Source organism: Natator depressus, chromosome 7, assembly GCF_965152275.1.
Source record: "Natator depressus isolate rNatDep1 chromosome 7, rNatDep2.hap1, whole genome shotgun sequence".
Lineage (NCBI taxonomy): Eukaryota > Metazoa > Chordata > Testudines > Cheloniidae > Natator > Natator depressus.
The window spans coordinates 71,630,211-71,657,277 of NC_134240.1; the positions used below are offsets into that span (position 1 = coordinate 71,630,211).

General features: G+C 43.8%; 2 protein-coding genes across 5 annotated transcripts in view; one reads left to right on the forward strand and one right to left on the reverse strand.

Annotated features, from left to right (window-relative positions):
• Positions 1–14,603, reverse strand: part of SHLD2 (shieldin complex subunit 2) — an 86,702-nt gene extending 72,099 nt beyond the window's left edge. Inside the window, exons 1-2 of one of the 4 annotated variants that reach the window (XM_074958755.1) lie at positions 14,187–14,342; positions 5,050–5,123 (exon numbers count right to left, since the gene is read on the reverse strand). The gene's annotated coding sequence lies outside the window, so the exon portion shown is untranslated. The other 3 variants (XM_074958753.1, XM_074958752.1, XM_074958754.1) reach the window with 3 other exon arrangements.
• The window catches only part of GLUD1 (glutamate dehydrogenase 1), a 49,782-nt gene continuing 37,109 nt past the window's right edge, over positions 14,395–27,067 (forward strand). The window contains exon 1 of the mRNA XM_074958756.1: positions 14,395–15,029. Within this exon, the coding sequence (XP_074814857.1) occupies positions 14,612–15,029 (418 nt within the window). The 5' untranslated portion in view covers positions 14,395–14,611. The remainder of the gene's footprint in view (positions 15,030–27,067) is intronic.

Genomic DNA, 27,067 nt, shown 5'->3' on the forward strand with positions numbered 1-27,067 from the left:
ATTTGGATCCCCTCACACCAGTCTGGTGAGTATCCAGCAGGGAGACCTCAAACAGACCTGTAACGTTGCCATCTTAGGGAAAGCAATTATCATTCACCCATTTTTACATGACTGAGAAGTTGTGCAAGATTACTTCAGGAACAGTTGGGAACAAATCTGAGGTCTCTAAGATGACAGATCACTGCTCTACCACTTAGCTACATTACCTTTCAGAATGAATATGCAAAAATATGTCCTTAGCTATTTTGCCTCTAATCAACAGACCACACACTGTTACCAGAATCAGGAATAGAATCTGGGAATCCTGATCCCCGATATTTCAGTGCTATCTCATGTATAATTATACAGTGTACTGGTCAAATGTGTGTTGTGTCCCCTCTATGGGTCAGTCCCTATCAAGGATAATAACTAGGGTGGATAAAAAAAAATTGATGATTTAAAAACAATAAAAAATTATTTTTATTATTTAAGTCAGATATCCATATTTATTAAATTAACCTATGGTAAATTAATTTTGAAATTGGCAACCTATGTTAAGGCCTAAACTTATTATAATCTATTAAAATCACTTAAATTAAATACAAAAAAAAATATTAAGCACATGTTTGCTGCCAAGTTTTAAAGAAAATCACACTACTGAACTCTTGGAAAACACTGGCTAAGCACCTGGAGCAGCGTTTGTTGACTTGCTAAACCAGTTTTTGACAGCAGAAGCCTCTTCTCTAAGTGCAGAGAGAATATTTTCTTCATTTCAGTTTATTTAACTAGTTCAGTTCAATGACTAGTTCATTCTAAGTTAAGAAACCAACTCAGAGCTGAAAAAGCAGGAAAGTTCGTTTTCCTCTTCCACTCTAGGAACAACAACTAGGTGTGAGAGAATAAGATCTAATAGTTCCAGAACCTTGAAGGATATGTTGACCAAAAACAATCATTCAGTTTGCTAACTAAAGATAACACTTCCTTTTAATAAATTAGTAAGACACGTTTGCTAACTTTTTTTCTTATGTAGCCAGTACATTTAATGTAGTTTTATTTAATAAAACAATTAAAATTGTGCTGTATTTGAATATTCATCGAAATAGAACTTGATGCAAATTGCAAGTAAAATATTAATAATCATCTAGTAAATAAAATGAGTTGGTCACCATTTTCTAACATAAAATACGTAAAAATTAAGAATCTGAAAAAATGTAAATTATGCTACATAATTGCTTAAACAAACATATATAGATAGAGTATATCCTCCTCGTGAGTAAAAGGAAGCAGCAAAATTAGTGGAAAGTCTATATTTAGTTGCAAATCAACAAGCTTTACTACAGTATTTTTCAAACTTTGGGTTGCAACCAAGTACTGGGTTGCAGCATGACAGACATTGGGTCACTCTGGTCAGCACCGCCGACGGGGACGTTAAAAGTCCCATCGGCGGTGCTGCCCAGCTAAGGCAGGCTAGTGCCTACCTGTTTCGACACCGCCCTGAGCCCCTCCCCAAACCCGGAGCCCCTCCTGCACCCCAAACCCCTCATTCCCGGCCCCACTCCAGAGCCTGTACTACCAGCCCAGAACCCTAACCCCCTCCCACACTCCAACCCTCTGCTCCAGCCCAGAGCCCCCTCCCACACCCTGAACCCCTCATTCCCGGCACCCCAACCCTCTGCCCCAGCCCTGAGCCCCTCCCACACCCCAAACCCCTCATCCCCAGCTCCGTTGGGTTGCAGACATCAACAGTTTTCTTCAACTGGGTCCCCAGAAAAAAAGTTTGAAAAGCACTGCTTTACTGGACATGGATAAGAATTAATCTTTCTTTTGGAAAATAATTAAAAAGTACTATTGAAAAACACAATTAAAACTGATGATTTAAATCAATGTTTCCTTCTTGCTGATTTAAATCACAATTAAAATCAGTGATTTAAATTGTTTTGATTTAAAAAAAAAAAATCAGTCTATCCTGATAACAACTTTCATCAACTAATCCTGCAGCTCAAGTAGAAAAGGTTTGTATTATTGAGCTGAAAACCTTGGGTTTAATCTCTGTTGATGATCCATATGGGAGAAAATACTATGTAATTGAATCTTAATTCCTAGACACTCAAGGCTGAATTGAGGCGGATACCTTTCATAAGCACGAATTCCCAAAATGGTTTAAGATGACATATATGCAGATTATTTGCAAATATGAAAATTAGTTCATTCAATAATTGGCATGTAATGTCAACACATGAAGCTGCAAAAAAGGACAGCTGTGTCTTTATATAATCCAATGACATTTGCTGTCATATACGTTAGTACCCATATTAATGGCTGTATCAAGAAGTATTAGAATCATAGAATATCAGGGTTGGAAAGGATCTCAGGAGGTCATCTAGTCCAACCCCCTGCTCAAAGCAGGACCAATCCCCAGTTTTTGCCCCAGATCCCTAAATGGCCCCCTCAAGGATTGAACTCACAACCCTGGGTTTAAGCAGCCCAATGATCAAACCCCTGAGCTATCCCTCCTGCCAATAAGTGTGAAAAAAAAAAATCTGATTATTCTTCCAAATGTTCACTTTTCTGGAGCTATTACACTGGAAAGAGCAGTTATTTGGACACCAATTCAGTTTGAAAAATATCATATGATGTAGAATTAGTTGATATTCAATAACCCAGAGTAACCGGGAAAAAAAAAATCAGTAGAATTACAAGAGTGGGGGGAAGAGGGAGAGATTGGGGAAAAAATTCGTACGGAATAAACACACCACCAGAATACTAAGTGATAAGAACACTGAGTGGAGTGATCTTCTAATACACTGAGCATTACTGATGAGAGAAAATGCATTCTTGGAGCTTATAAGGCTTAGTGGCTCATAAGGGAACCAGCTGCAACATTCAGCTAAATACAGCAAACAAGATTTTTTTTCTTGCTCAACAGAGAAACTCCATCTTTAGACAGATCATAGTCCTCAAGTAAAAAACTGCCCATTTATCTGATTGTATAATATAAACATCCAGAGGCAGCAATCAATATTTTTAGCTAAAAATGTACATATCTAGGGTTTCAATAATAGATTTATTTGATTTTGTCTGACATAACCAATGTATTTAGCTCAGATACTTACTGGTTGACTTTTTCTGTGACTGTTCTGCATGTCTAAGATGCTGTTTGTTTTATACATTCAAACCCTGCCCCCAAAATCCTAAAACAATGTTTTGCCTTCTAGCCTCCTTGCTTCTTTTAAAAATAAAGACTGCTACAACTGAAGTTTAGACTGGACTTTTCATCCCAAGGACCTCAAAATGTATAAGTTATACACAAAATAGCTACCTTCTGTACACACTGCAAATTGATTATCTACGATGCAGATATCAATGGTATATTCTGCATTTATTTCACACATTTGCTCCAAACACAGAACTTCCACTGACCTCAATCAGAAGTGTGCACATTGCAAAAGTGCTTTACAAATACACACAGGTATCATTTCACCTACCACAAGCATTAAATGCCTAAGTGAACTCTATACAACAGATTAAGATAGGAAATAAAGAAAGATACTTTAACTGATTGAAACTGCAGCTGAAATTTAGGTAGGCAGAATGTAATTGCTCAGACTGGAGTCTGAACAGAATACAAAGGTTAAGGGGGTAATGCCCCCATCACTTGTTTAAAGTATCATGTGATCTTTAATGGCCACATTTGGCCAAAACCTCAGTTTTATATCTTGTTGGCACGGATTTAGAATTGATTTGGAGAAACAACATCACTTAACAGATCATCAATACGATCTTCTGCAGTAGTTGGATTTTCTTTGGAGGTCTCCCATCCAAATAAAGACCAGGCCCACTTCTAAGCAGCCAATGTGAACTGCCAACAGCGGAGAATTTTGAGATTCCAAAAGGTGGTTTCAATCCAATTCAAAATTTTGAAAATTTTCTTCAAACTGGAATGATCATTCTATACCCAGTTCTACTGGGAGCCTGGGTTCTGGGGGAGTCTGCCTGGTAGGTTGCCACAAAACCAGGGACCCTGGAAGCCCTCAGAGTGCTGACTCCAGGGCAGTCTGCCTGGTTGGGTGTTCCAACTCCAAGGTAGCTCCTGCAGCCAGGAAGCCTAGACGCCCTGGGAACCAAGGCTGTTCAGAAGCCACAAGCCTCAGAGCTGGGGGCAGCCCACAAAATGGGCTGCTGAGGAGCCAGGATTGCCTAGAAGCCTAGCAGGTGGGCAGAAGAGGAATCAAGTTGGTGAACTGGCAGAAAACTGATGAACCCCCCCCAAGCTTCTAGAGGAATTCTGTCAAAACGGACACAGTCCTGCAGAATGTGTTGATTTCAATGAAATAAACAAATTCTGAAGAAAAAAATATTTCTAATTTTTTTCTGACCAGTTCTAGTTTTAACTCTGTAAAATTATTAGGGATTTTTTTCCTTCTGTGTGAAGAAATCACAGTTTCAGGAATAGCAAACAAGGATACCCAGTGGTCATTCCTGTGTAATTTCAGATAGTAGAATTATATAAGCTTTTGAGTAATACTCTGTCATCAAAGCAAATGCAAAAGTCTACTGGGTTCCTGGCTTTGATTTTCTGATTTTCTTAGTACACCTTGAACAATAATTTTAGCCAATATACTTTTTTGTAATGAAATTTGCTAAAATAGCATCCATATCTTAAAAACATGGATCTTTTCAATTCAGGTAAGCACAAAATAAATAAAACAAGGTGTTTATATTACATCTAAAATGAAATAAGCCATAATATTTAAAGTTGGAAGTAAAAGCTATTTTAAAAATAGTTGGCACAGGAAAAGTGGTCTGTTCTACTTTTTCCAAATTCAGAATGTTTTCCCAATTCTTAGGTTGTAAGAATTGTAAGAAGAACAAGTATATCACTGTGTCCCATAAATTAGAGCTAAATAAGTCCATCATCCATGCAGATAAGTTTCCTTCAGCACATACATTTGTTTACCATTGTACTTCTGTGTGTTTAAATGACAGGGAGAAAAATAATTCAATTTCCGTATGAAAGTAACTGAAATTTACTGCAATTTCTAGTTGCACACAAAAAATATCAAAAGTTACCTTTAAAACCATCCAAGTGATCTTTTACCAGTTTAACTGAAAGGAGAGTCTTCCAATGTCCTCCATGTGTTACTCTAAACAAAGATCAGACAGTGTATCTTTCATTATTACAATTATTGTTTTCATATCTACAAGTCATAGTAAACTAACAACAGACATATATGCATACTGAGCAATGTTCTGAGACCACGAGAAATAGCTCCCTTAATTACTGCTTACTCCTCAACACAAGAAAGACAGATATTTGACTGGAATAGAGAGAAGAAATGCGGCCTAGCTTATAGGAACTAAGACACAAAAACTCTTGAATTCTAATCTTAACTCTTGCCCAAGACCTGCTCTGTGTCATTGGGCAAGTCACTTAACCTCTACATTCACCTCATTATCAACCTCACATGGGCACAGTGAAAGTCAATTATGCTGGTGAAGTGTTTATATATATTATACACACATACACAATTATTCTTCTCACACGTGATTGTCTTCAAACATTACAAAAATAAAAGATAATTTCTGATTTACTTTTTCTGAAGAGTTCCAAGTGTAACTTGAATATTTTGTAGGAATTCAGTAATACTGGACTTTCACCTTTAGCAAAGCAGAAGGGCTCTGCTCATGCTGTTATTTCATAGAAAGACATGCTAGTGAAACTGGTGGAAAAGAACATTCATTTTCACTCTTGCATTGTGTTTTACCATTCTGAATCCCTAACATATGAAGTAATGTATCAAACATATCTGGGTCAATGCATGCAGCTGATAACTAAGTAAGGAACACTTTCAGAGAGGTGTATTCTAGTGATCTGAATACAGAACAGGAAGCCAGGAACTTTATGGTTCTAACTCTGATGTAGGCCTTTCTGAACTCTTGAACAAGTCAAATAATCGTCACATTTTCCACTTAACCCCGCCTCAGTTTTCCTATCTGTAATATAGGAATACTATTTCCTATACCTCAGGGGTCTATGAGAATTGGTTGATAAGCACTAAGTGCTAATTACTATTATTGTCTCTATACCTGTTTCTTAGTTCATATTCTTTTACACACACATTTTAAACTCAGTGTTTCAGCAGTGGAGCAGCTATTGCTTCAGTGCTTTATGATGGAAGCCAAATGTTTCCCTACCGAGGCCACAGAAATGACAGTGTATTTCCTTTTGCATTTCCTCACTTCTCTGACACTATTATGAAATTCTCATTAGTACCTGTGATAAATGAGGGGTGGGGAATAGCTCCCTTTTATGGACATCCAGCCAGCCAGTTAGCTAAAAAAATTCCTCTTAGTAGCTGCTCTCTACTTGCTTTACCTGTAAAGGGTTAACAAACCTACAGGTAAAAGGAAAGGAGTGGGCACCTGACCAAAAGAGTCAATGGGAGGGCTAGAACTTTTTAAAATGGGGAAAAAAAAACTTCCCTGTCTGCTTTTATTGTTCTCCAGGGAGCAGCGACACAGAGCAGCAATGCTGTAAGCAGCTTTAAAACTAGGTATGAAAAAGCATCAAATCATACCTCAATCCTACTTATCTGAAACCTCAAATATGTAAGTAAATCAGGTAATGACTAGGAAGATGTGATTAGGGTTATTTCTGTTTATTTCTTATAGCTAATGGACTCCTCTGTGCTAACTCCAGATGCTTTTGTTTTGCTTGTAACCTTTAAGCTGAACCTCAAGAGAGCTATCTTGATGCTTAATTTTTGTAATTGTTTCTTTTAAAAATCTAGCAATAGCTTGAGTTTTCAGATGTATTTTCTTTCTTTTTGTTTTTAATAAAATGTACCTTTTTTAAGAACAGGATTGGATTTTTGGTGTCCTAAGAGGTTTGTGCATATGTTGTTTAATTAGCTGGGAGCAACAGCTAATTTCCTTCGTTCTCAGCTCTTCCCCAGAATGGAGGGTGTGAAAGGGCTTGAGAGTACCCTGCAGGAAGGAATTCCCAAGTGAGCCTTCCTGGTTCTCAAGGGGTTCTTTTGCACATGGGTGGTGGCAGCATCTACCCATCCAAGGTCAGAGAGAAACTGTGACCTTGGGAGTTTAATACCAGCCTGGAGTGGCCAATATTAAAATTTTGAATCCTTGTGGGCCCCCATCTTCTGCACTCAAAGTGCCAGAGTGGGGAATTAGCCTTGACTGTACCTATCCCCATATTCATATATCGAAGTAATTGAGCAATTCTAATAATGTAAATATATTGAGAGGCTGAGTCTCTAAAGCAGGCTTGACAATACCTGCATAAGCAGTTCTCCCTAAAAAGAAACATTTCTTGCTTTTGCTTCCCTGTGTTTTACTAACAGGCATCTTCAGACTCTGGACATGATAATTATAACCCCTACTGTCTCCTCCCCTTCCCCTTTAGTTTATCCCCTCCTAAGTAAGCCCCTAAGCCAAAAAAAAAAAAAAATCATAGAACTAATGTAATTTGCTGCCATCATATTGTTCACTGTGCTTGTGTGTTATACCCATTCCCACATCCTGTGCCTGTCTTGTCTATTTAGATTGTAAGCTCTTCAGTGCATGGACTATGTACTTCTCTGTGGCTGCACAGCACCTAGCGTAACAGGGTCCCATTCTTGGTTGGCCTTTAAGAACTACCGTAATAAACATGATTAATAATACATAATGATATACCACACAAATCCTGAAGGTGAGCAGGAGCTGCCATTCTCTCTTCAGTGGTCTTCCCTACTTCTTATCACTGACAATTAGGGGTATTTATCATGCAGTGACAATATAAAACAGAGACGGGGATTCTATCTATTCAGTTTCCTTTATTCATTGATCTATTACAGCAGTTCTCAAATTTTAGCAACCGGAGGACCCCCATTTTGATTTTAAAAAATTTCACAGACCCTCCAAGTCCCTTGCTCAGCCCCAGGGCCCACCCCGCTCCTTTCCCCAAGGCCCCACTCCCACCCCACCTCTTCCCGCCCCACCCCCAAGCACGCCCTGTCCCCGCTCCTCCCTCTCCCTCCCAGCACCTCCTGCACACTGCTGAACAGCTGTTCCACGACCTACAGGAGGCACTGGGAGGGAGCGGGAGATGATGATTAGCAGGGCCCGTGGACCCCCTGGAGTACCCTCATGGACCCCATTTTGAGAAACGCTGATCTATTGTGTACATGTAAAAACCCCTTTGTAAAAAAATACTTGTAATACTGTTGCATAAGTGTATACTGTGTGATGTGGGACTGCACTTGTACATAGTACTTTTGTTTCATATAATTTGGACTTTTTCCCACTGCATGTACAACAGTCTTTCCTGTTCAAAACTGCAAAAATTAACAACAAAAAGAATGACTTTTGCAAAGACCTTTCTGTCTTTGACCCCACAATAAAAAGCATCAAATATGCTGATATTCACTAACTGCAGGTTACCCATATCACTTCTTGAGACGAGTACACAGGAGGTTTTGTGTATTTTTTTGAAATCCCTTTTTCATGACTGTTCTTTAGTTCAGCTTGTCACTTAAGGCTTGTCTAGGTGACCGCTTAGTTTGTAGCAAATTGGGGCATAAATCTACCTTGCACTAAGCGCCTGTGTGGACCCTGCTGCCATGCACTGCAACTTCTAGTGCGCTTTAATTGTCTGTTTCAAAGCGAGGTAGAGCAAAGAGCACTACAGAACTCTTGTGTGCAGCAGCAGATCCATATGGGCACTTAGTGCAGGCTAACACAAGGTAGATTTACACTCTGGTTTGCTGCAAATTAAGTGTCCATATAGACCGGCACCTCCTGCTCCTGTGATATTACCTCCTGGTTCTGACGTTAACAAATGATATCTTCACCAACTGCAGTATCGGGCAGCCACACACTCCGAGCCCAATTCTGACTTCTGATTAGCACACACAACTTTTAATTTACTTCAATGAAAGTTACATGTATTTATCTGAAGGCAAAATTGGGCCCAGATGTTCCTAAATACAATACTTGAAAAGCAGGCATAAGGATGTCCACACAACAGGATACACAGGGGAGAGCCATTCTTTCGGTCTCTCCTGCAATTCTTACAGCAAACATGTTCTGGGTGATGCCTCTCAGAGAAAGGTTGAAATGTCAGAACTTAAAGGTTTCCTGGCAGTTTGAAAAGCCCCATTAATGTGAGTAAGACTCTTGAGTTTCACTGCACTGAGAGGTTTGAGCTCCTGCCTGACATGATAGAATGAATTACAGGGTTTGTTTCATAATAAGGGGCCAGGGAGCTTCCCAGAGAACTTGGCACATTCTTGAAAGCAGCAAAGGCCCCACAGAACTGCGAGGAAGAGCATTTATCATCCAGTGCAAATTGTGTAGTGCTTACCTGCCAACCGCTACTTTTTATACTTCCATTATGTACCTTTGTCTTTTATAGTAAACATCTATTAAAAACAAAAATGATGGAAATAACTCCACCCATTGAGTAAATTCTTATCACTAAAGCAGCCATTAGCTCCAGGGAGAAAGACAAGTGGGTTTTTCTTTTGAAACCAACTCATTGGAAAATGCTGCAACCCAGAGAACTAAACTGATGTCTGATTGCTCCTCATGTTGCTATGACCTGGTTAATCTGAAATTAGATGACCTCCTCAAAGTTTCTTCAAACTGGGACACTGTAGCCACCACAGTCTGCCTTAGCGTACAGTTTCAAGTTAAATCAAGTTATCTATACCTAACTCCTCTCGAGTTATCCTATTTTGAGCAAAAGCTGCCCCATCACAAAACACTTTGAGCTGCACAAACTGGTTGTGTTAGCAGGTAGCAAATCATGCTAACTTGAGCTTTATCTATACCCCCGATGGGCCAACTACAGTTAAAAGCACACCCCACACTAAAAATAAGGAGTTTTAGAATCATAGAAATGGAAGGGACCTCAAGAGGTCATCTAGTCCAGCCCCCTGCACTCACGGCAGCACTAAGTACTATCTAGACCAGAGGTGGGCAAACTACGGCTCGCAGGACTGTCCTGCCTGGCCCTTGAGCTGCCAGCCGGGGAGGCTAGCTCTCTCCCCCACAGCCACGGCCGCTGTGCAGGCAGCACAGCTTGTGCCCACCCACCTCCCAGGGTTTCCAATAAGCCAGTCCTGCTGCTCTGAGAGACATGATTAGGGGGGAGGGGGTTGGATAAGGGGCAGTCGGTCCCGGGGGGCAGTCAGGGTGTTGGATCATATTAAAGAAGTTCTGTATTAAGATCACAAATGAGTTTGATTCCCCATAGTTTAAATTCCAGGGTATTACTAATTAAGAGGTCTCTTGGTTTTTGGTACTGTTTCTCTCCCTCTGTGTGTGAAACTTGCAAGCTGCTAATTGTGTTAGTACATTCTAAGACAGAGTCTATTCTCAAAGCAATTCACAGAGAGAGAGACTCAAAGCAATACTCTAACAACAGAAACAGCACCCAGAGACTCCCCGCCCTTTTGTTGTATTAACAATTGTGATTAAAATAGAGATAGAGGATGTATGTGGATGGATGCTTGGTGTGGATAATAACTGAACGATCAGGGAGGTGCCAGCCTAAGAATCCAGTGTCCATCGGCTGAAGAAAGCGTCAAGTGGAAATAACCAGAGGATCCCCGGAGGGCAGACTGGAATCCACCCAACAGCCTCAAGAATGGGAGAGCCAAAGAACAAGATAACATCTAGCAGCACGGAGCCGTCAGGAATGTGCCATCTGCTGATGAAGCAATTCCCATAGACTGGCATAGGAAGAAATTCCTATAAAAATGGACTCTAGAAAGTGAGAACTTTGGGGGGTCTGATTCTGCAAAGCAACTTCCAGGAGCATCAGATGAGCATCTGACAAGGCCCTGCTCCCTCCTCATGTCCAGGCCACCTGGCCAGTGGCTTGGCATGAGCAACTCTAAGGCTGGTAACTATGATAACAACCTTGCAGAACCTGTGTGTGTGTGTGTGTGCGTGTGTGAATGAATGTGTGAATAAATATGAGATTGAATGGAATGTTATAGCTGTAACTAACTGCTTACTATGATTCTTTCTGTATTCACAATAAATGTGGTATTTTGCCTTTTTCCCTTTAATAAGATCCTGCTGGTTTTTAATTTATTGGTATAACAAGGGGACATGGAGCAGTTGGATGAGGCGGAGGTTCTGGGCTGGGGGGGTGGGGGGGCAGTCAGGGGATGGGGGTGGGGTGGATAGGCGTGGGAGTCCCAGGGGCCCTGTCAGGGGGCGGGGGTGTGGACAGGGGTCAGGGCAGTCCCGGGACAGGGAGCAGGGGGGGTTGGATAGAGGGTGGGCTTCCGAGGGGGGCAGTTAGGAGCAGGGGATCCCGGGAGGGGGCGGTCAGGGGACAAGGAGCAGGTGGGGGTCGGATGGGTCAGAGGTTCTGGCGTGGGGGGGTGGGCAGTCGGGGGGTGGGAAGTGGGAGGGGGCAGGGGCCAGGCTGTTTGGGGAGGCACTGCCTTCCCTATCCTGCCCTCCATACAGTTTCGCAACCCCGATGTGGCCCTTGGGCCAAAAAGTTTGCCCACCCCTGATCTAGACCATCCCTGACAGGTCTAACAAGCTCTTAAAAATCTCCGATGATGGAGATTCCACAACCTCCCTAGGCAATTTATTCCAGTGCTTAATCACCCCTGACAGTTAGGAAGTTTTTCCTAATGTCTAACCTGAACCTCCCTTGCTGCAATTTAAGCCCATTTCTTCTTGTCCTATCCTCAGAGGTTAAGAACAATAATTTTTCTCACTCCTCCTTGTAACAACCTTTTATGTACTTGAAAACTTATGTCCCCCCTCAGTCTTCTCTGTTCCAGACTAAACAAACCCAATTTTTCAATCTTCCACACAAAATGATTAAAGGTCTAGAAAACATGACCTCTGAGGGATGTGACTCAAATTAGGGAAAAACTCAATTTAATTGCAAGGATGACAAGCCCTGAGGTATTTCCATCACAGACATCTGCACAGCAGCTAGATCAGTGGTGACCCCTTTCACATAGGAAGCCTCTGAGTGCAACCCCCCCCCCATAAATTAAAAACACTTTTTAATATATTTAACACTATTATAAATGCTGCAGGCAAAGCAGGGTTTGGGGTGGAGGCTGACAGTTCCCGACCCCTGATGTAATAACCTCACAACCCCCCGAAAGTTCCCAGTCCCCAGTTTGAGAACCCCTGCGCTAGATGGTCTGTCCACACAGTTTGCAAAGTATTACTGCTTGGATTTGGCCTCCAGGAAATAATCTTATTTCTGACCGTGTCCTGAAATTTGTTTCCCATATAGGAGACGTCAAACTCTCTCCCTATCAAAAGGTAGGTTTATTTTACTTCAGTTGGCCCATTTTTTTCAAGCCCCCCCGGATCGTGGCTTGATTAATGTACAACATATATCTTGTACGTGCCTGAACAATTTTGAGATTAACATATCTATCTAGATAGACCAATCCACCCTAGATAGACAGATGTCCCTGTTTCCACTGTCTGGAGAGCAGCATGTTTGCTTGGCAAGAAGGTTGTATGCTCTGGCCAAAATTAGCCAGATTTGTACTAAACAGTACTTTTATTCATCTGTAACTAGAGAACAAATGAAAAAATATCCTGTCCAGGTTAGGAAGCCCGAAATTGTATTCAACAATAAATATTTCCACTTATGCTTTCCCTCCTTGCTCCTATTTAGGAAGAATATTTTCCCACAAAAAATAAGTCTTTCAGAAAACCAGCGGCATCATTTGCTATGGGCCGGGGGGCAGTTGTTGCCCCCCTCGGGGGAAGTTTTCATAAATCTATATGCTCTACTTCCTTCCCTGCCACCCCAAGACTTTGCAGGATATAATTTTATCACATATATTCTATACACCAGCAGTTTTTCCCCTGAAATGACATCCTTGAATAACAGATAAAGAGACTGCTATTGTCTAACTCTGTCAAGGAAGTTAGTGCACTGTTTTTCACCACAATCATATTCACATCCTCTGTGGGTTGGGCCCAGAAGGGGACAACACACATTGACCAATAGGTTTCAGAGTAACAGCCGTGTTAGTCTGTATTCGCAAAAAGAAAAGGAGTACTAGTGGCACCTTAGAGACTAGGTTAGTCTCTAAGGTGCCACTAGTACTCCTTTTCTTTTTACTGACCAACAGATTACTTGTGCAGCTCTCCTCCCTGGCTATGAATGTCTGCTCTAATCTTGGCTCCCATCGAAACGTACAAGAACGTTGCTCTGAGAGGGTCAGAGAACAAGGCTCTCTCTGTCACCTTGTGACAGGCCTGGCAGGCAGAACAGGGAATACCCAAAGCTAAGATACAAATGGTGGCATATTGAGCCCTGTGTTACCTAGGGTAGAAGGTCCCTGTACCCCAGATAAGCGAGGCAGCAGAGCCCATCAGCACTGTAGGTTAAAGCAATAATTTTCAACCAGGGGTACATTGAAAATCATTGCTTTTCTAGATAGTTGCCTAGTTTTACAACAGGCTACTTAAAAGCAAAAAGAAAAGGAGTACTAGTGGCACCTTAGAGACTAACCAATTTATTTGAGTATAAGCTTTTGTGAGCTACAGCTCACTTCAAGCTGTAGCTCACGAAAGCTTATGCTCAAATAAATTGGTTAGTCTCTAAGGTGCCACTAGTACTGCTTTTCTTTTTGCGAATACAGACTAACACGGCTGCTACTCTGAAACCTACTTAAAAGCACTAGCCAAGTCAGTACAAACTAAAATTTCAACAATGACTTGTTTATACTGCTCTATATCCTATACACCAAAAAGTACAATATTTATATTTCAATTGATTTATTTCAAGATTATATGGTAAAAAATTAGAACATAAGCAATTTTTAGTAATAGTGGGCTATGACACGTTTGTATTTTTATGTCTGATTTTGTAAGCAAGTAGTTTTTAAGTGAAGTAACCGTGGGTACGCAAGCCAAATCAGACTCCTGGAAGGGGTACACGAGTCTAGAAAGGTTGAGAGCCACTGGGCTACAGCTCGCTCAGCCGGGATAGCCAGCGTGGCCATGGCTCGGAGGCGGGCGGGCAGCTGGAACCGGAAAGGCGGGTGCAGCGGGGCGGGCGGACGGGCGGCAGTGCCCGCGGGGCCGGGGAAGTCAGGGGCTCTGCCGCTCCCCGCAGCGGAAGGGGAAGGATGACGGGGTCTCCTGTACGCGGCGCAGGCGCAGGCGCAGGCGCGGCCCCCCCCCCAGCCACCTACCGCGGGGCTCCCCGCGCCCGCAAGCGGGAGAAACGACCGCTCCGCACCCCCTGCCCGGGCGGAAGCGCTTTAGGTTCGCGCTCCCGCACCAGCGCCCTGGACTGAGAGCGACGACCGACCGAGGCTAGATCCCGACACGCATGCGCGCCACACACCCACCTCGGGCCTTCCGGCAGACGGGCTGAGGCCTGGCACCGCGCCCAGCTCCTCACGGCGGAGCCAAGAGAGGGGAGGCGTTCCGGGCGAGGCGTGTGCGCAAGCGCGGCAGGGCGGTGGCGTGTGACCCCGAGCCCCCCTCCGGCCTCGCCCCCCGGGGCCATTTAAAGGCGGCGGCGCCGGCAGGCCGCCTCTATTGTGCCATCGGGCCGCGCAGGGCTAGAGCTGTCAGCACCGGCTGGGTCTCCAGCCCCGCTGTAGCTGCCGCCATGTACCGTTACCTCGGGGAACTGCTGGCGTCCCGCGCCGGGGCCGGCTCGGTGCTGGCGGGCACGGAGCCCGGCGCGGCGGTAGGGGCAGCCCTGTGGGGAGGCCCCAGCGGGGGGCTCCCGCAGCGGCGGCGCTACAGCGAGGCGGAGCGGGAGGACGACCCCAACTTCTTCAAGATGGTGGAGGGCTTCTTCGACCGCGGCGCCGGCATCGTGGAGGACAAGCTGGTGGAGGGGCTGCGCTCGCGGGAGAGCCCCGAGGAGCGGCGCCACCGCGTCCGCGGCATCCTGCGCATCATCAAGCCCTGCAACCACGTGCTCAGCGTCTCCTTCCCCATCAAACGCGACAACGGCGAGTGGGAGGTGATCGAGGGTTACCGGGCGCAGCACAGCCAGCACCGCACCCCCTGCAAGGGAGGTGAGCTCCGCACCTCCGTGCGCGCACACACACAGCCAGCACCGCGCCCCTGCGCCTCCACCCTACACCCAGCCGGCTCCGCACCCCCCTCACCATTCATGCAGCCGGCCCTGCACCTGCTGCAAGGGAAGGGAGAGCCCCTCTGCCCTGGTATACAGACATCTAGCACCCCGCCAACCTGCAAATTGAGATCCACGCATGAGATCACGCATAGACAGAGCTATACATACCCGGGGCACCCCCTGCAAGGTTGGTGAGACCTCCTCATACCTGCAGGAAAGGGGACACCCTAGCCCCATGGATCGATAACACTTCATTTTCCATATATACATAGGTAGCCTCCAACTTTCTGCAAAGCAGGAGAGAGTCTCTTTATTTCCCATTCATGCAGAGCCAGCACTACACCCAACAAACAAGTGATCAAAGTAGAGTGAAACAGGAGTGAGAGCTTTCGCTGCACCAGCCAAGGAGGGAAGGGCAGTTATTGGGGAATCACTGCTTACCCAGACCCACAAATAGGGAGAGCTCCCATCTGCTTTCAGCAGAGTAGGAGCTATAATTCCCCCTTAGTTATCACCTATTCCAAACACAGCCAGCAATATATCCACTGTAAGAGTAATTGTGGCACCTTAGAAACTAACAAATTTATTTGGGCATAAGCTTTTGTGGGCTAAAACCCACTTCATCGTATGCATGCAGTGGAAAATACAATAGGAAGATATATATACACCGAGAACGTGAAAAATATAGACTAACATGGCTACCACTCTGAAACCTGTAAGAGTAATGAGATTCCCTCCTATACTTCACAGCTGGAACTGTACCTTGTGAAAGGAGTATGAGAGTCTTTTTTTTGTTTTTCAGCTAGTGTTGGCTCCCTGCAAAAGCTAGGAAACACGTACATAGCCAACATTGAACTCCTAAAAGGAGTCCATGTTCCCAGTACTGCATATCCAACAGTGCTAGCCCTGCAGCCCCTCCAAGGCTGGTGGGGAGCTCCTTGCCACTGACCCCCTACATCCGTCCATGCATTCTCTGCAAGAGAGGTCAACTCCTATCTCTGTCCCAACCTAGCCACATGCCTGCCAATTAGCAGTAGAGTGTAAATATACATGTATTTACATAAATTCAACTGCAAGTCATTTGAAGCACATACTTTCCTGTTTTCAGCTTGCATTGTAACAAAACTTGAATTTGTAGAAGAGGAGGAACTTGGCTTACATCTGTGGGGCACTTAGAGCTTGATAAACACCTTCTACAAGGGAAAATAATTTGAGTACCGTATTTCCCATATTTTCAATATTTCTGTGCTTACAAAGAAGGTGGGAAGTAGAGGGATTTCATTTCTTGTTAATATTTAAATGGTCGCTTAACCCCTAAAATGCTAAGGTGCTTTTAACAACTTTTCTAGTGTGTTTAGGAGATCTGATCGTGACATCCCAAAGTTATATACTAATGTCAGGGATCCAAAACAGCCCAAGTTCTCAGCAAATCTCAAACTTTCACAACTTGAATTGTGAAATTTGAGGGAACTATGTACACTTGCATTGTTTAATTATGAATTGAAAAGTTGGGGAAAAACAATAAATAACTTGAAAACATTATAATGTAAGGGGTGTTGCTAATACATACTTTGATTTAATACAAAATCCCCCTCCAGCCCAGAACAGGAAAATAGACAATTGGTCAAGTTTCTAGGTAGATGTACAGAAAAAGCCAAAAACTAGTGGTCTTCTAGGAAAAGAACGTCACACCTTTTATATAAGGGAATTGAAAGGATTGTCCCACCCCAAGACCCAGTATGGACAACCATGCATCCCTAATACCTCCAGGGCTGTGAGTCTGTGAAGCAAGACTCCCAACTACCATTAAGGACTCAACCAGTACTATATCCCCTTGAAAGATAGTTAGACACCTGGCTTCCGGCCTGGCTCAATCAGCACTGTGCACTCTGTTAGCTACTTAATTTTTCAAAACAGTCACTCTGAGATCATTACAGGCGTGTATAGGACTTCAAACTAAACACCTTACCTTTGCCGGACATCTGAAATTGTAACTGTACAGAACACACCCCTGCATGTTGTCATAATGGACCTCCTCTCTATAGTTGCTAGAAAAAGATTGGGGGAGTGTTAAGAACACTTACTCATAAATCATTAAGTATAGGTGGTGTCTAGGTATGACTATTGGAATTATGCTTAGGATTTGGATTCCTTAAGTGCCTCAGTCTTTCAAGAGGAAGTTTTCTTCTGTTTTTGGTACAGATAATCTACTTTAGAGATTTTTTTTTGCTCTGCAAGTTGGACTGTTTGCGTAGTTTTTAACTTTATATCAGTGCTGCAGTTAGGGTGACCAGATGTCCCGATTTTATAGGGACAGTCCCAATTTTGGGGCCTTTTTCTTGTATAGGCTTCTATTACCCCCCAACCCTGTCCTGATTTTTCACATTTGCTGTCTGGTCACCCTAGCTGCAGTTTAGCACCCATGTGTCAGCTGACTTGGGCTCACACAGCTTAGGCTACAGGGCACTTTACTTATGATGTAGACATTCAGGCTTGGGCTGGAGCCCAGACATGGGGACCCACCCAGTCCTCGCCCTCAAAGGAAGTGTGCACAACAACATCAAAAGATGTGCATGGACGCTTAAATTCATAATTCTGCTGGACACTAAAATCTGGTCTTAATAAAGACACTGGATTTGTGTCTTCTTGAACAGTGTGTAACTCATTAACACCTCTTTTGCCTATGTTTGCAAAGAGGTTAATGGGCCACTTCACTGGCCTACACTACAGAGTTAGGTCGACATAAGGCAGCTTTTGTTGACCTAACTCTGTAAGTACACCTCTACCCTGATATAACGTGGTCCTCGGGAGACAAAAAAATCTCACTGCGTTATAGGTGAGACCGCGTTATATCGAACTTGCTTTGGACCCCTCCCCCATTCCTTGTTCCCTGACCGCCCCCTCCAGAGACCCCCGTCCCTAATCACCCCCAGGACTCCACCCCCTACCTAGCCCCCCCTGCTCCCTGACTGCTCCGACCCCTATCCACCCTCCCGCCACCCCCTGAGAAGCACTCACTGGCAGCGGCCGGAAGCGGAGCAGCCCGGCCCCAGACCGCTCCACTCCGCCACCTCCCAGCCATGGCGCTCCGCTTCCCGCTGCCAGTGAGCGCGGGGACGTTGGGGAAAGGATGCTCCCCGTATTCACCTGCGGCGGGAAGCGGAGCGCCACGGCTGGGAGGTGGTGGAGTGGAGCGCTCTGGGGCAGGGCTGCTCCGCTTCCGCCACTGCCGGTGGGTGCAGGGGGGATCCCTTCCCCCAAGCCCTCTCCCCTGAGCAACACGGCTGGGGCCGGGGCGAGGGAAGCGGAGCGGGCTGATCCCGGCCCCCCGTTAATCCCCCCAGGCCACTCTGGCCCTGCGGGGCCCCCAAAAGTGGCCCCCCCGTTTCTGCCTCCCAGACTCTGGGGGAGAAGGAGCCCCTGACCACCCCTGAGACCCTCTGCTCCTTATCCAACCCCTCAGCCCCGGCCCGGCCTGGCCCCCTTAACAAGCTGATCAGAGCAGTGTGTCGGAGCTTTACTGCGTTATATGCGAACCCATGTTATATCGGGGTGTGTTATATCGGGGTAGAGGTGTATCTACTCTAAAATGTAGCTCCGACTACACCAACTTAATAACTCCACCTCTGCCAGAGGCATAGCACTTTTAGGCTGACTCAGTGTCAGTGTAGACACTGCATTGCTTATATTGACTGTTGATGCGTTTCAGAAGCTATCCCACAATGCCCCACACTGACAGTTAAATCGGTGCAAGCACTCCTGGAGGAGATGGACACCACCGACACAAGGCGTGTAGTGTGGACATGCAAAAGTGATGTAATTAGTTCAGTGACTGTACGTTGACGTAACTTAGGTCGACTTAATTTTGTAGTGTAGATTTCCCCTGCAGTACAGATGGCAAGTATGCTGCTTTCTCTGGTAATAGCTTCTCTGTCTTTCCTGCTCTGTAAGTTATGTTATCCAACATACTGCAGTTGTGCAGAAAGCCATTCTTTGTGTTACCGCTGTTGTTGGTCAGAGCCACATCTCTGCACTCATCATGTTAACATTTAATTTTTGCTAGTCCAGTTTCAGATTCACCTAAAAAACTGCGTGACTTATTAAATGCTATTATTATGAACATAATGATTTTTACTGTAAACCCATTAGCAGTATTATCCAGAAAATGTCTTTAACATCAGTGTTAATAATGTTCTGTAGCAATTTACTCTGCAAGTAAATGTAATGAGGGTTGGTTGTTGGGATGTCTCATACTATGGTAATTGACCTTTTTAGCCTGAACCTTCTACACCAGGGGTGGGCAAACTATGGCCCGTGGGCCACATCTGGCCCGCCAGCTGATTTAATTTGGCCCTCAAGCTTCTGCTGGGGAGTGGGGTCTGGGGCTTGCTGCGCTCCAGCCGGGGAGCGGGGTTTGGGGCCGCTCCATACGCGCATGCCACACCTCCCAGAAGCAGCAGCATATCCCCCCTCCAGTTCCTACGCATAGGGACAGCCGGGGCTCAGCACACTTCCCCTGTCCCAAGTGCTGCCCCCCTCAGTGCCCATTGGCCAGGAACTGCAGCCAGTGGGAGCTGCAGGGGCAGCACCTGCGGACGGGGCTGCACGCAGAGCCGCCTGGTCACGCCTCCACCTAGAGGCTGGAGGGGGGACATGCTGCTGCATCCGGGAGCTGCTTGAGGTAAGCGCCGCTCGGAGCCTACACCCCATAGCCCCTCCCACGCCCCAGCCCCCTACCCCAGTCCTGATCCCCCTGCTGCCCTCCGAACCCCTCAATCCCAGCCCAGAGCACTGTCCTGCACCCCAAACCCCTCAGCCCCAGCCAGAGCATGCACCCCCAGCCGGAGCCCTCACACACCCCCGTACCCCATCCCCTGCCCCAGCCCGAAGCCTCCTCCCAGACGCCGAACCCCTCGGTCCCAGCCTGGAGCCCCCCTCCTACATTCCAAACCCCTTATCCCCAGCCCCACCCCAGAACCTGCATCTCCAGCCAGAGCCCTCACCCCCTCCCGCACCCCAACCTCTTGACCCATCCCGGAGCTCCCTCCCGTGCCCTGAACTTCTCATTTCTGGCCCCACCCCAGAGCCTGCACCCCCTCCTGCACCCCAACCTTAATTTTGTGAGCAGTCATGGCCCGCCATACAATTTCCATACCCAGATGTGGCCCTTGGGCCACAAAGTTTGTCCACCCCTGTTCTTTACCATTAAATATCTGAGTTCTGATTGTAATTCTGTCAGGTCTTAAACCCATTTTATTTTATTTTTCAACTCAGTGCCTTACACAAACATTTTACTCTTTGGAGCATTTCCATTACTCCCAGTGGACCAGATAGTTGAAACTCCTCCTTCCCCTCAGTTCAGTGAGACCAAGGCTCTTTCTCAGTCTCTTTCCTGTCTGCCTTGGTTTCTTCATTTATTTTCTTCCTCCTTCCTGTCCCATTCCCAACATTGTTGCTCTCATGGTTCCCTAGCTTCCTGTGCACTTTCCCATCTCTTTTCTCCCCAGTGGGGCAAGTGTTCTACTTTCTTTAGATCCTCTCTTCAGCTGTCACTTCCAATTGCTGTGGAACTTTCAGGTTCCAACATTCCATCCCTTCTGGTGTCAGTGGCCCAGCTCTGAACATGTTGTTCAATGTTCGAATAACAGGAGATGGGTTTGTGGGAGGGAAGAGAGCTGTTACCTGAAGATTAATGTAATACAAATCTAATTTATGCTGTATAGGATGTTTCCTATTTGATCTAGGCTGAACACTGGTAATTTACCTATTGGGAGACCAAATTAATAGCATACAGTAACTGGGAATTGATTGTTCATCAGATGACTTCAAGTACCTGAAATCATATTTAAACAGATGATAAAGATGGGACTTGTACAATTGCTGTGCATCAGGTAGCCGGAGGACTAAACCCGCTATGCAGGTAGCTATGATAGACGAGGGTGGGGATCTGCACCAGCAAGGGCTAAGGGCAGAAAGAAACCCTGGTAAAAAATCCATTTCCTGAGAGTTGTAGAAAAGGAATGGGATGATGCTGATATTTCTGCATTGGTGCTACCCCATGACCCTTCTTCGAGTGCTTCAACTTTTGTGAGCCTCTGTCTAGTATATCTCTTAAACTTCAAGCACCATCACTTTACTGCTAGAAAGATGAAGGAATTTTCCGTTTCTCCTTTCTCACTCAGTTTCACTCAGAGCTGCCTTGTTGCCCTGACGAGATGGCAGGTCTCCACTATTCCAAGTTTTGAGTCCTCCTCCAGTCTCTGTCTCTTTTGCCACTTCTGGCTTTCACATGCAGCAGTGTAGTGAAATGGACATGATTCTTTACTGTTTGTTGCTGCTCATAGCAGCAGTGAGTCTAACCAAAGTCTTGCTAATATGCTGCTGCTCAGCAAAATTCTGAGTAGCAATAGAAGCTTTGAAACTGTCTGGAGCTTCAGGAAGATACTGTACTGTATTGGATAAACATTTGGGAAGTTATATTTGTGATCAGGAAACGTGCATTCTGCAGAAATTGATGACTTAGGCCCTTCTAGTAACCAGAGAAGGTTTCTTATTCCAGTAAGTTAATTTTTAAGGACTTGCTTGTGTGTTTAAAACACTCGGTTCTTTTATTATACATTTAGATGTCTGCATAAACTAAATTGGAGTCAAAAGCTAAGTGTAGGAAAGCGGAGCTCAAAAATTAATACTGCAAACTGTTTGTCAAATATGAAAATTGCTAGCTATGGTTTTTCCAGGTTGTGGAGGCCAGAAGATAGTCTGGACCATGGTCAGAAGCAGCAAGAACCAGGTAGGGAAATTAAGGCCTCTGCAACAGAAGTTGTTGCAAGGAGAGACGTGGCAAGTAGTGCTCTTGGAAAGGCTTTAATATACTAGCTGACACACACAGCTCATAGATCTGTTCGATCACCAAAACAGACTTTTCACTTGCAGCTGGTGAACCCAAATTTTGAGCACTGGTGAAAGGAAGGGTTTCACTGTGGGGCAAAATAGGAATCTTTCCTATTTCAAGATTTACCAAATGTATCTTCAAATAAACATGCTTGAACAGGTGTCTTAGACCTCTATGCAAAGTACTGTTAGTAAGTACATGGGCATCAATAATTAGCATAAGCATTGTACATTAAACTCCAGTATCATCGGGTTATTTGTGAGCTTCAGCAAATACTTACAGTAATCTAATTGGGGTTTACATCTTTATTTTAAGTGTAACTGAGGAAAATCCAGGTCATACCAGGTACTAAGCTGAAAGATAAGAGCTGCTATTTAAAAGGATCAGGATTAAATATTGTCTGAAGATTATAGACCAAAGGCTCTAAGATCTTAGGTACATGTTATTCCTTTAGATCAGGGTACTTTTGCACTTGTTGCCATCTCCTTCATATAAGTTCCGTAATTCATTTATGGTGATTTATTGTCTTTAATGCCTGTATGTATTTTGGTTTAAAATGTCATACTTGGGTCAGTTTACTTTAATACAGTTACCTAAATTAAGAGTAGAATATTCTAGATATCTGTTGGATTCAGTAGTTCTGCAATAACGCTGTCAAACTTTGAGTTACCTCAAAGTTTAAAATTTATAAATATGCATTTACAAAATCTAAGACAAATAGAAATCTTTTCATAATTTGGTATCCCAGTGGGAAGTGGGCTTTGCTCACATATCCCTGCAGTATTTGCAACTCGAACACTAGTTCTGAGTCTTTCACCCGAAAGTGAAACTGACTTGGTCTGTCCAATCAATTAAATGTAAGGAGTAAGCAGCATAAATAGTTAAGTTTTTTAATACTTCTAGATTCAGTAGTCTAAGGTGTTGGTAATATAGATAAGAACTTGTTTGGTGGCCCTTTTTTTAAAGGCTTAAAAACAAAAATGGATCTGATCCGTTTGAGTACCATAATTCACTACGAATAGTACACCCTACACAATAATAGTTCAGGGAAGGAGCAGCTGCTTCATTTCAGTGGTACGTGAAGGGAAGTGTTTTGAGCGCCTTCGGAAAAACAGGCAATTTGTCATTAAAAACACTCGCCATCAGAAACCATTAAAGAGCATCTCAAATGACATTTTTGCTCAAGCATTCATGGCACTTCTATTATAAGAGATTAAGTAGTCAAGAGGATACTAATTATATACTTTGGGGGTTTCAAACATGGAACCCAGCAGCATAAATCTTTCTTTCTTTACATTTTGGTGCCTCTCCTCTATAAACTCTAGAAACACTTCAAAAACTGCCATTAATTTATCAAGTTAGCTGTCCCTTGAAATACTCTGTTTGAGACAGCCTAGATCATTCTTTTATAAATCTTACACATGCCAGTTTCTACTAATTTCCTTTTGGTAGGAAAAGAAAGTTAAATGACCACAAGGAAGAATAAGACTTCTACAAATTCTGAGAAGTAAGGATCCTTCTTTCCTCCCTTTTTTTGTGGTGTAACTTTTGCAGCTTATTATGTTAATTACTTGTTACCCTAAATTCATCTTTTTCTAAAGCTGTAGAGATGCTTAGTGGTAGCTAAAATGTACTAAGAATAATTTTTCCTTCCTTTGCTTACATGGTGACCTGCATGCTAAGAGCTGGAGTTAACAGGAAACCACAGCTGCTGTTGCTCATCATAGCGACAGCTGCCTAGAGAACTAAACCAATCCAAATAGGGTACAGGAAATGGGAGTCAGCAGAACACAACTGACTTTAAGGCAAAGTAGACCTAGACTAGTTGTTTTCTAACTAAAATCTATCATCTTATTTAACAGTCTAAAAATTGTGTAACTGATAGCATAGTTGGGACAAAGTTGTTTAATTAAGCCTTTTTCGCATGATCCAGTTGAGAACAATTGTTAAACAGGTTGGTTTCCTAGAGTTAATGGGGCTTGAAAGCTTAAGGTCAGTGAAGGCATTCTTTTATGTTAACGTCTGCTGTGGGGTTCTCAGCTACTTGGTAGTAAGGAATGGATTCACTGATGTTTGTAGAGCCCCATTTACGCTGGGGCTTACATTGTACACTTTTTAAAAACAGCTTAAAGCTTGTTTATGCTAACTGTTTAGGAGTCCACTGTCAATTACTCCAGATTGACCATATGGTCTGAAACAGGTTGGCCCCTGTCCACGTTGGCTACCTTAAATAGTGTAAAACTGATGCAACAAGCATATATTTTAGTTCCAGTGTAGCTGAGAGTTAAGGGTTCTGGTTTCCATACACATTTTGCATCTCTGGTCAGACCGTTCGCAGTCCTGTGATGTTAAGGATTTTCAGTAAACTCGAAATGGAATGTCACAAGACAGTCGTCAAATATTCATGGCCCAGTCCTTATTCCTTATTTTAGAGACAGATGACTGCCTTAAATGATTGCTCCTGCAGTCTGTGGATGATGAATCTGCATTTCTTTGTGGAGCAGCTTAGCTTGACTGACTGCCAAGGGGAACTTACTTCTGCTGAGAAACTTTCTAGTCTCTATCTCTTCTGTTTTCTGTTCTCCTCTAGCTAGTAGATTTCACCTTCTCTCCTGTCCTGTATCTGCATGTGAGTGTGTTTCTTACCCTAATAACTCATTCCTCTATGGTTATCTTCCCCATTCTACTGTTATCCTCTTCCCCCAACAGGGGTTTTATGATTGGACACTAGATGTTTGCTAATATTGGCTCTCTGCTGCTGGCAGTGCTCTATTATACAGGCTTTTTTTTTAGACAAGGCCTGATTTCTCTAAGGGCTTGTCTATGCTGGCACACTAAATCGGTGCCACTGTGATTGATGCAGCAGCGTCGATTTACTGGGTCTGGTGAAGATGTGATAAGTTGATGGCAGAGTGCTCTCCCGTTGACTTCAGTACTCGACCTCGCTGAGATGCAGAAGGTAAGTTGGCGGGAGATGTAAGCTATGTCACTCAGGTGGATGCTTTTCCTGGAGAGATGCTGTAACTCAGGAAAGTCCTAAGGTGTACAGAAGATCAGACTAGATAATCACAGTGGTCCCTTCTGGCCTTATCTATGAATATACACATTGTACTACTTTAACTATACCCATATAGTTTGAGTGTACAAGCCCATCCCCCATTATATTGATATAAAAGGTGCCTCTACCAGTATATCTTATTCATGTATGGGAAGGGGAATAAGTTGTACTGATCTAAGACAGCTTTATGTCAGTAGAAAGAGGGGTTGTACTGGTTTAGCTTTTTTTTTTTTTTTTTTTTTTAAATAACCCCAACTCAAATAATTATACCAGTGCAAAAACTATGTAGACCAGACCTTAAAAAGTTACAGGGCCTTACCACAAGGACCTTAAAATTGTCAACCAGTTCTAGTGCAGCTCATGCTACTAGTTGTCACAGGGGGCCATACATCAGAGGGGATTTTGCATGCCGTATGACACTTGCAACCTAAAATGAACCCTGAAAGCTAATAAAACTTAATTTTCAAATTATGGATACTTGGATGGAAAACATTTATGGAAATGAGCCTTGTTATGATGATACCACTTCTACCAATAAATTTGTGTGTATATTTTACATAACAGCTCCTTATTTTAACATTAGGTCTTAGCATTACCACTAGCCGTCACCTTCAGCCCCCAACTAAAACCCCTCCAACGCATTATCAAGGATCTACAACCTATCCTGAAGGATGACCCAACACTCTCACAAATCTTGGGAGAGAGGCCAGTCCTTGCCTACAGACAGCCCCCCAACCTGAAGCAAATACTCACCAGCAACCACATACCACACAACAGAACCACTAACCCAGGAACCTATCCTTGCAACAAAGCCCGTTGCCAACTGTGCCCACATATCTATTCAGGGGACACCATCACAGGGCCTAATAACATCAGCCACACTATCAGAGGCTCGTTCACCTGCACGTCTACCAATGTGATATATGCCATCATGTGCCAGCAATGCCCCTCTGCCATGTACATTGGTCAAACTGGACAGTCTCTCTATGTAAAAGAATAAATGGACACAAATCAGATGTCAAGAATTATAACATTCATAAACCAGTCGGAGAACACTTCAATCTCTCTGGTCACGCGATTACAGATATGAAAGTTGCGATATTACAACAGAAAAACTTCAAATCCAGACTCCAGTGAGAGACTGCTGAATTGGAATTCATTTGCAAATTGGATACAATGCATACATCCGATGTATGATGTATGCATCCAATGAAGTGAGCTGTAGCTCACGAAAGCTTATGCTCAAATAAATTGGTTAGTCTCTAAGGTGCCACAAGTCCTCCTTTTCTTTTTGCGAATACAGACTAACACGGCTGTTACTCTGAAACCTGTCATTGTAAGGAGAGTGATCACTTTAGATAAGCTATTACCAACAGGAGAGTGGGTTTGTGTGTGGTGGGGGGTGGGGAGAAAACCTGGATTTGTGCTGGACATGGCCCACCTTGATTATCATACACATGGTAAGGAGAGTGATCACTTTACATAAGCTATTACCAGCAGGAGAGTGGGGTGGGGGGAGAGAAAACCTTTTGTAGTGATAAACACCCATTTTTTCATGATTTGTGTGTATAAAAACAAACATCTTCTGTATTTTCCACAGTATGCATCCGATGAAGTGAGCTGTAGCTCTCAAAAGCTTATGCTCAAATAAATTGGTTAGTCTCTAAGGTGCCAGAAGTACTCCTTTTCATTTAGGTTTAGCATTCCCCTTTAGTTGAAACTAAGCATGCTAGAATAGATGCAATTGTGAGTATATATTTAAATATCAGATTTGAAGAGCTACTGTTGACTTCTCTTGTTGCTGGTAGGAAATGATTTACTTAATGTTCTGTGCACTTGGACGACAAGCACTGCTTATTAAAATGAATCTTTGTAGGGCATTAATAAACAAACAGTCTTGTTTCACCCCTCTCCTGGAAGAAATAAGCCATCCAAAGAGGGAATGTACATGCAGATAAGTAGGTCTGAAGTAGTCGAGCTGTTTCTGCTAGGAACACAGGAATTGTCATAGTGAAATAAACTGGTG